The 9,748-nt window shown below is 46.6% G+C and overlaps 1 protein-coding gene across 1 annotated transcript in view; it reads right to left on the reverse strand.

The window, feature by feature from the left end:
- Positions 1–7,926: 7,926 nt before the first annotated feature.
- The window catches only part of FHY1 (far-red elongated hypocotyl 1), a 2,241-nt gene continuing 419 nt past the window's right edge, over positions 7,927–9,748 (reverse strand). The window contains exons 1-2 of the mRNA XM_087379900.1: positions 8,794–9,748; positions 7,927–8,635 (exon numbers count right to left, since the gene is read on the reverse strand). The exon at positions 8,794–9,748 is cut by the window's right edge and continues 419 nt beyond it. Of these exons, the coding sequence (XP_087236026.1) occupies positions 8,562–8,635; positions 8,794–9,748 (1,029 nt within the window). The 3' untranslated portion in view covers positions 7,927–8,561. The remainder of the gene's footprint in view (positions 8,636–8,793) is intronic.

Genomic DNA, 9,748 nt, shown 5'->3' on the forward strand with positions numbered 1-9,748 from the left:
TTTTACTGTAGAACACAACTACGTTAGTTTGAATAATTTCTACTCATGGCATATTGTTAAATTCATCTCATACTCAAGATTTTGATATGCTTTCTTACTAAAAGGAGTTGGCGCCCCAAGTGCAAGGGATGTAGTGTGGCACGAGAGGCGTGTGTGTGTAGAGGGTTAGCACGAAAGGTGCGGAGCTCAAGATGCATTGTGGCATGAGGCACGTGTGTGTAGGGGATTAGCACAAAAGGCGTGGAGCCCGTGATGAGCAGAGGCATGAAAGGCATGGGGTTTAGTGCAAGAGGCACCGAGTTGCAAGAGGCACGCATGTGGAGGGGGTTAGCGCAAGAAGAGGCACGGAGCTCGAGAGAGGAGGCACAAGAGGCGCATGTGTGGAGAGGGTTAGCACAAGGCATGCGGAGCTCGTGAGAGGAGGCGCGGGTGTGGAGAGGGTTCGCACAAGAGGTGCGAAGCTCGTGGTGAACCAAGGGTGTGTGAAAAGCATAAATCAATCCGGTTCTAGTGACGTAGTTGGCGCAAAGGAACATGAGAGCAAGGCGGTTGTACCAATTCCAAATAGAAAACAAGCTTAAGGTCCAAATGCACAGGTGCAAGGTGCAAGGTGCAAGAGGTGCGAGTGTGAGTCAAGGTGGTGCAGGAGGCAAGTTGAGTCTATCACTAGATTCAATGTTTATGCCTCCTTGTTACTTAGGCTTATTCCCTAAGCCAGTGGAGTGGACAGGTGCCGCAAAGAAGGTCAATCAAGCAAGGAAAGTTCTCTTATGGGCAGGATGGAAGTTTTGGCCAGGTGAACAGATTACATCAAGTGAACATGGGATAGGTGGAAGGTTGATGTTTTGTGTAGGTTGGAAATATTGGCCCAGTGCAACGTCTTTTCATGTCTGACATAACTTTGGATGCGAGGTGGAAATTTTGGCCAGGTGATACTTGGCTACTTCGCCTTGCACATGGGCTTCCAAGGCAGTTCCGACCAATGGGGCCTCTCAGAATTATGATCTTGCTTGTGGGTTGGAAACATTGGCCCGAGGCAACGTCTCGTCCCAATGTACCTTTACTTGCAGGTTGGAAATTTTGGCTGTGGAACTAATGCAAAACGGCTAAAATTTTGGATTCTCAAAGATATGAATGTTGGTGCAGTGGCCTCTCCAAACGTTTATGCTTGAGGCACTGTTTACTTTGTAAAAAGATCATGTGTAAAAAATGGCGGCGTGTAAAAGTAGGCATCCCCTCGACTGAGTCCATTCTTTCCATTGTTCGCCCCCCGTTATGAGGAGAAGGCAAGTTTGTGAAGTCAAAAGTGGAGGTTAGAGTGTGTGTGGCCACTCATTCGAAGAGTTCGCGGATCAGGGTTAGGCTTTTGAAAAAATGTGTGTGTGTGTGGCCACTCCAAGTCATCTTGCGAGGTTAGGCTGTTATGAATCAAGTCGGGTGGAGTCCCAAAGGCGTGGAGCCCGGGATGTAGTGTGGTGCAAGAGGTGCATGTCCATGAACCGTGTGGTACTGATTCAAGAGCCAAGACTCATGGGAATGTGGGCTGATTCTAGATGTTGCGCGGTGGACGTGCCCGAGGGTCATTGGACCCGTGACTACAAATCGAAGTGGGGACCCATGAAGCGGGCGTGGAATGTGAAGCTTGAGGGCTAGCCTAATGGGGCGTGCTGTGCAATGAGGACTCTATCGCGATGGCCTGAGCCAGGGGTCGTGTATGCAAAGCTGCACATAAAAGGGGGATTTGGTATTAGAGGATAGACACGAAAGGGACGTGGGACTCGGAAGCGGGACCGACATTGGGTGCTTGGTCTTGGAGGCTAAGTTCGGGACTTGGAATCTAACACCTATTATATGGGGGATGGTGCTCTCTCATGCGAAGTGGCCTCCGTGAGTGAACATGCCGGCTGTGCTCCCTTGCAAACTTGCTTGTAAATACTCTTCTATGTAATCAAGTGATCTTGAAACGTGCATTGGCATCTCCATCTAGTACCAACTTGTCGTTAAACGTCTCCAGCCGAACTGTGGGTTGTGATCTTGTGACATGTAGGTTTTTGGGCATGCACTTGAAAGCAAAACGTGGGAAGGGGCGAGAGCATGTGAAAGTGAGTGGAGGAAAGGTGAGAGCCGATGACATCCTCCATACCATTGCACAAACTGTGAATCATTGGGTATCGATTCGAGAGCCAGGACTCGTGGGAAGTGAAACCCGAGGGGTCAAGCGCATCGACCTTGATACCAAAGGTCGCTACCAAGGAAACGTGGGCTGATTCGGGACGTTGCACAGTGGACGCACTTGCCCGAGGGTCGTTGGACCCATGACTGCGGACCGAAGTGGGGGTGTAGCGCACATGGAACATGAAGCCTGAGGGCTAGCCGAGTGGGGCGTGTTGTGCAGTGGGACTCTATCGCGATGGCCCGAGGCAGGGGTCCTGTATGCAAAGCTGTGCATAAAGGGGGAAATAGTATCAAAGGATAGACATGAAATGGACGTGGGTCTCGGAAGCCAAACCGACATTGGGTGCTTGGTCTTGGAGGCTAAGGGGTTGTGCGCCCAAATTCTACTCTCTGTCGCTGTTGGCGAGGAGAAAGGGGGTCGGCATGGAAAAGGGTCTGGTAAAAGTCTGTGGCCATAGTCATAACTGTCACCGGGTCGCAGTGAATTGTCTCATCTCGGTCCCTGCTAGGTGCTAGATCTTTGAGCGTGGAGGGTGAAAATTTCCTTATTCATTCTGTCCCCATGATGAGACTAGAATGATAAGGAGGAGATATTGGACTCTGCCTTGGCCTCCTCAATGGCTTGGAGGGCAGCCGAATGCACTTCTACTCTAGAGAGGTATCTAGAGGATAACACTCAATGAGTTGCTGAATCGAGGCGAGGTCCTTTCGTAGGGCTCTCTCCCTCTCCCAAGCCTCTTGCTTGATGCTCTGTGCTAGCTCCATACAAGTCTGGCTCTAGCGAAGAAGGGCCTTTGCAACCTGGTATCTCAAAGCAAGAAGGTCCAGAGCAAGGAGAATTGGGTGGTAATCTGAAAGGGTGGTGCCTGCTATGATACCGATAGTACCACCTTGATATGCTGAGCATGGTGGGATTGAAGCTATATGTTGACCTTAGGCCACATATGGCTCTTGTGAGGAGCTGGAGGTTATGGCTTTATAAGGGTGTCCCAATAAAATTCCTGAGAAAGGATCCTATGTGTGGGGCTGGTTGGTAGCAAATAACCACTCCAAAAGCATCCCCTTTTGTTTGTTCATAGTTAGCAATGCAAGGAAATATCATATTTTTGTTTGTGGTTGGAGACCATCTAGAGCAGCGGGGACATACTCGAAATGATTGTCCCAAGCAAAAAGGAACCTTGCAAGAACCGACTCCAAAGTCAAAGCCAACAATGTCTACAAAGTCAAAGGGATCTCATCAAACTTCTTTTGTAAACGTTGTTAATCGGCCAAAATCGTGTTCTTATTATTTTAATAATTCACTATTTGGACCTCATGATCTTTACCAAGTCTATGGTGAGATCCACGGTACATGGATTCACATTCTTATAGACAAAGGTAGTTCTCACAATTTTGATAACCACAAACTTGTGCAGAAACTCTAGTTGATTACGACACCTAGCGACCACACCTATGAGGTGCAGCTTCCAGCCAGGACGCAATTTTGGGATCGCAAGGTGGAGTGACTTCCGATCAGGATTCAAGCCTACAAAGATTTTTTGGAGTGCTATGTTGTGCACTTAGATAATGTAGACTTGTTATTGGGCACTGAGTGGCTCACAACCAACGATGTGTCCAATTTGGTTGGAAATCGAGAAATCTTTCTATTTTGCATAGAGACACCGAGATTGTAATACAATGTGATAATATTCCTCCTGCAATAGAACCTCTTTCAAATGCGATTAAATTAAGGAATATATTGAAAACAAAATCTTATGATGTTTTCCAAATGTGTTTTGATTCCACTTTCTTCATTTGTTATATGTATTAAGGATAAAAATGATTGAATTAAAGAAATTGCTAAATGAAATTAATGATGTATTCCCCGAATAATTGCCCACAGGTTTACCTCCAGAAAGGACAGTAGACCATCGCATGGCTCAACCTATAAGTATACCACCTTATATAGGATGAGTCAGTTTGAGGAGGATGAGTTGGCTCATCAACTTCAAGATTACTTGATGTTGGGGTATATACGCTCGAGCAAATCACCCTGGGGTGCCCTTGTTCTTCTAAGAGCCAAGGCAATCTTTTTGCCTTCAGTGAGGTCAACAATATCAAAGTACATGCGCAGTTTTGTGAGCCATTGGTCAACTGTTTGGCGATTTCATTGACCAGTGTAGGCTTCCGGAAGTTTAATGTCAAGTCTTTTAGTTTTGGAAGCTTGGAGTAAGTGGTAGAGGGCACGGAGTTCAGTGTTTTCTACCTCTGGTGGGAACGAGTCCACATAGTCGTCCGGTGGCATCACATCATCCTCTGTATGTGTGGTACTGCAAGAATCCTGGAGTTATTGGACTTTCTGGACCAAGTCGAAGATGCTGTCCTGAAGCTGAGAAATTTGAAGTTGAAGTAGTGCTTCACCTTGTAAGTTGACTTCAGGGGTCTTTTTTGGACTTGAGTCGCTTATCTCTGGAGAGGCTGCATGCGAGCGTTGCAACATATCTGAGGTCCCTGTGAGAAGAGCACGTACCTGCGCTCTAGTTTGTACCATTCCTGGAAGAAGATCCGGGGTGCTCCCTGAGATTGCTCATGTTGGAGGGGGCAGGCGAGGCAGGATGGAACCACCCGTGGAAATCTGGTAAAGGAGGTCCTGTTTGAGGTAACACTGGTGATGCCGAAGTATAGGGGTAGGTTGCAAAGTCCACGGATTTGAGAAGGGATAAGGAGCTACCGTCGAGAGAAATCGACGTGATAAGCTGTACGGAGCTATAGGCGCGACTTTCGAGACGGCTCTGGCCGATTTGCAACTGAAATATCTGCTAGGCCCTGCTTTTCCCAAAAATTAAAGGCTGGGTTACTTGAATGCAAGCGTAGTCTTGGGTTGGGCCTTGGGTGTAGGACTGGTTGCCCTTTTTAGGCCCTCTAGGTACCCTTTTGTAGGGTGGTGCTTGGTACCAAAAGGTGTGCCTATCTAAGGGATATGACCCTTGGAATAGGTGTACGTTTTCATGAAAGGGTGCAACCCTATTTTAAAGAGGGGTGTCCTCACACGAAAAGATGTCGTTTTTTCTACGATGGGGTGTGTCCCTTGGTGAGGAGTCAAAAACCCTTCATCAAAAGATGTGTCCGATGGTGAAAAAGGTGTGTTCCTTGGTTTTGGAACAACCCAAGCACATCAAAAGACACGATTTTTATCGTATCCATTCACATCAACTCGTGATGTGAGGGAGATGGAGAGGCCATTGATGACTTCAGGTGGGATTGGGGCTAAAAATTTTTACACTCATTCTCTCCATCTCTTCCATGCACAACGTGCGTGGATATCCTTCTAGCGGAAAGAGATGTATTAGATAGGCGCTAGAAGGTGGGAGGCATTTCCTACAAGCAGGAGTGAAATTTGCTCTGACACCACTGTAAGAAATCCTAGATTTACTATATTTAGAAATGTGCTAAGGAATAGAAAAGGAGACTAAAATAGCAAAGAACAAGGAATATTTGTATTGCTTGAGTGTCTATAGTGTGTCATCCATACAATTGGGCCTCTCTTATATAGAGAGTGAAGAGTCACACATGAAAAGGTGTGTACTCCAAAGAGCACGTGCATGAAGAGGTGTGTACCCCTTGTGAAGGGCATGAGAGGGTACATTACAATGGTAGTGTCTCTTTAATAGAATGTCTCTTGTGAAGGGTTGTGCCTCATAGGAAGTGTCCCGTCGAAAGGGCATACCTTCCACAAGTGTCCATTCATAAAACCATCCATAAGTCTAAGGTATAGAGAAAGGAACACGTCACAAATCGTGACATGAGCGGAAGCTTGAATTTTCTTATCTGACTTTGTGTTTACCATCCTAGACGTAAGGTTGTCAAGTCATGCTGAGCTCTGATACGAATGTAACATAGATAGTGTTCTGACCGTAGACTTAGCAACCCTAAACCTCTACTTATGGTTAACACACATTAAAACACTTAGAGATAGAATGAGATATTGACTTAGCACACAGCTCACTCTCACACAAGGATTGGTGCATCCCGAGGGATGCTATGCAATGCAAATGCTATATATTCCGTAGAATGCGGAGATACAATGATGACCTCAAAAGAGATCCTTGATTGCAAAACTGGGATGATGTGGAGCAAAGTTGGATGCTCCCGGATGAAGCCCTTCTGCTGGTCCAAGCCCTGCTTCTTCTTCAGATCTGCCCGACTGATGTCTGCACACTTGGGCTGCCCTGGCTGTGGAGTGGAACCAAACTGGAGATCCCGAACTCCCTTGATATGGACTGATCTGCTGGGACTGACGCGCAGGCCTGATCTGTGCTTGAGGATGCTTCGAAAGCTACTGGATAACCTGCCTCCAAACTGGCTAAGCTGACTGTGAGAAAGCTGCCTCAGAACTGGCTGAGCGCCCAAAACTGCTTGGAAAACTGCCTCCTCATATGCCCCAAAGGGGGCTGCTTATATAGGACTTGGGTATGCTGGTCGGCCCATAACTCATCTGCCAACCAGCCCAAAACTGGCTGACTGCTGCTGTTACACCCGCCTTGGGCAGCTGCTTGACCTGACATGTCATCTGCTGCCATGTAAGGTGCCGACTATGCCACGTTATTGCCAGGTGTACTACTGCTGTAATAGCTGCTGTAAGTACTGCTAATCACTTATCCTTAGCGTGCCATGTCACTGCACTTATGTGGTGCATGTGACATCCCCTCCTGCTAAACTTATACTACGGGAATGTCTTCTGATGTTCTTCCCGAACCTGTGAACCTGTATGGAAATCCTTCCTGCTCCAAAGTCTTGAGACATGGACCATCCTGGGTAACTGGGCACCTTGAGGAACCTTCCTGTGTCAAACCTGGATGATGGTTGAAGTGAACCTCCTTAAGCCTCCTTGAGACTTCCCAATGCCAGAGATTTCCTTGGTCTATCTGTCTGGGCCGGAGTCTCCACGAATGTCTTGAGGTACCGGCCTGAGTGTGTCCAAAAGCCATCTCGGGACTGATTTTTGCTGTTTAATTACAGCACTCTCCTGTGCAAGTAGACTCCACTTAGACTGAGTGTTTTTCTTTTTTCTTTTTCTTTTCTTGACCTTGTCCTAAATGCCCTAGATGCAATGCAGCTACATGCTCATGCAAACATAAGGTGATGTGGCAATTTTTCCATGTGTCCATTAACGCTGAATCATGGTGGTTCATGTTGGTTCCTCGATTCGTCCCATGTCGCTTCATTTGTCCGAGTGTGAGGAGAATTTGTCTTTTCCAGATGACCAGAGGGATGTCACCCTTGTGGAGTGAATGCGAATCGTCATGAAGAAAAAGCGTAGCAAGGGCACAAGGGGGAACACACAATGTATAATGAAATGATGCACTGAAAGGGGAGAGAGAGAGAGAGAGAGAGAGAGAGAGAGATGTGATGATTAGAATCAAGATTCTCTTTTGTTGCTTGGCCAAAATGGCAGTCAAATACAAACGGCTCACGGCCACACTCTACGCACACGAGTTGTCTTGGTAGCAGGAATGACCCTAACTCCCTGTAATCTAGAACCTCTTATACACGACCTTCCTATTGACCTAGTGCAGGTGGTGCAGCGTGCACACCCACAAGAACGAATGCATTGATCATCACATGCACAGCCTGAGACCAACCTACAGCCAATGCAAAAGACTGCCATACAGTAGGTACTTCACTGAACTTAAGCTGCAGAGACTTACTGCATTAGAGGCACGTAGAGTGTTGTTATAAAAACAAACACACATTTTACACTCCTATAAAAACAAACACACATTTTACACTCCTGGAAAGAAGATTACAAGTCTGGCCTCGATAGTTGGTCTTGTAATCAGTTGCTCCAATCAAATTCTGCCCGACTTTGAGAAACTCTAGAAAGTAGGTGCCATGCACTTTTGTTTCTATTTCCTTTTTGGCAACACAAAATTCACACAAGGGATTGGAAAATGACCTGCCACCTTCCCCTAACTGTTGATAGAGACAGATTATACTGTGACTTTGAGAAGCTTTAGGAAGTAGTTGCAGAGTGCTTTGTTGCTATTCCTTATTGAAATCGAAGAATCCACTGCGAGCATAATATTGCAAAACCTTCCCCTAAATAGTGAGAGAGACAGATGAACATATAGATATGGCTTGGCTTGAGCTTCCTCTTACATGTCAAGAAATCCATGAGAAAGAAGGCTGGGTATATCACTAACTTTACACAAGTGTAACCAGTTCCTTGAACTGGTGAATATCTAAGAGCCCCGCATGGGTGTATCCAGACACTTTCATACATGCCATGAGCCTTTGCATAGGCCTGTGTGCAGGCAGGCGTCCCAATAAGGGGTGAAGGGGGACGGGAAGGGTAGGGGTGCGGTTTGAGAGAGAGAGAGAGGGAGAATGTTCTTATTCAAAAGCTTTTACAGCATAAGCGCAGAGAAATACTCTTCAAACTCATGGTCGATTGTAGGTGCTCTTCTGCCCAATCGAGCCTCTGCACATTTAAAAGATACATGGGTCACTAAACACACAAAGACCCGACCTTATAAACCTAAATGAAGCTGAAAATATCTGGCGATAGCTGTGATGAGAGAATGCGCCTCATGCTTAGCACCTATTAGGGAAATTGAAGTCGCCACAATAAAAACTCACCTTCTTCCAGACTCAAGCGACCTGATGAAAGGACATACGATGGACAAGATGTATCAATTAACCCCTGAGAACAGTCATCACCACCAGTGTATCCTCTGTCAATTCCTCTTAGTCTGTCCGTTGTCAATCCATTCAGAACTCCAGCTTCACCACTTTCAGCTAGTCTAAATTCAAGAATATTATCACAAACGACGGCTGACGTCGTTGTTCCTCCCTCTGTAGTGGACAATCTCCTCTTGGGAGCTGGAAAAACTGGAGACTGGAATTCACCTTCGATCCATGGAATCCTGTTAGCTTCAGCATCTGCATACTTTAACTTTCTTTCTTCAAGGAACACTTCTTCTGTAGGTTCTTCGCAAGAAGACCCAGTCTCATCTGCACCTGATGAGCAGTAGCTGTTCTCAGTTTGCCCGCGTGAAAAGGGACGTCGGTCATGTACATCATTTGATTTATGCCGACGTTCATGGTCTTCCCGCACTCGGATCTTCCATTCCTCCCAGTTCATATTCCTCCTAGAATTTCTGCACCTGACGAACGAAAAGCCAGATTCTCCACTTGGCTCATAATCAGAACGAGGAGCACTCTCAACAGGACTATCATCGCTGTGAGTTCTTTGAACAGTCACCTCACTCACCTGGGTGGCATCGCACCTGGAAGCGTCGAGTTTGTTTAACCAACTGCCTTTGCCCTTTCCTTCATGGAATGACCTTATATGCCCCTTGCATGAGTGTTCGGTTGTTACTCCTGCCGAGATGCTCGAGAGTTCAGAAGCACTAAAACTGTTGAGGTTGGTCCCAGAATCAGTCCAACGACCCTTTCGCCAGCTAAGCTCATCCTGCGCCTTCGCTAAAGAACCTGTTACGTTGTCAAAGTGAATGGAAGAATCTAGTTCAGCCTCTGCAAGAATAAAAAGTCTCTTGGACAGAGTAGGGTTCTGGCCATCCGGATGATGCCT

This window comes from Dipteris shenzhenensis, chromosome 9 (assembly GCF_047967505.1).
Source record: "Dipteris shenzhenensis isolate YYH24624 ecotype China chromosome 9, Dip_SZ_1.0, whole genome shotgun sequence".
In the NCBI taxonomy this organism is placed as follows: domain Eukaryota; kingdom Viridiplantae; phylum Streptophyta; class Polypodiopsida; order Gleicheniales; family Dipteridaceae; genus Dipteris; species Dipteris shenzhenensis.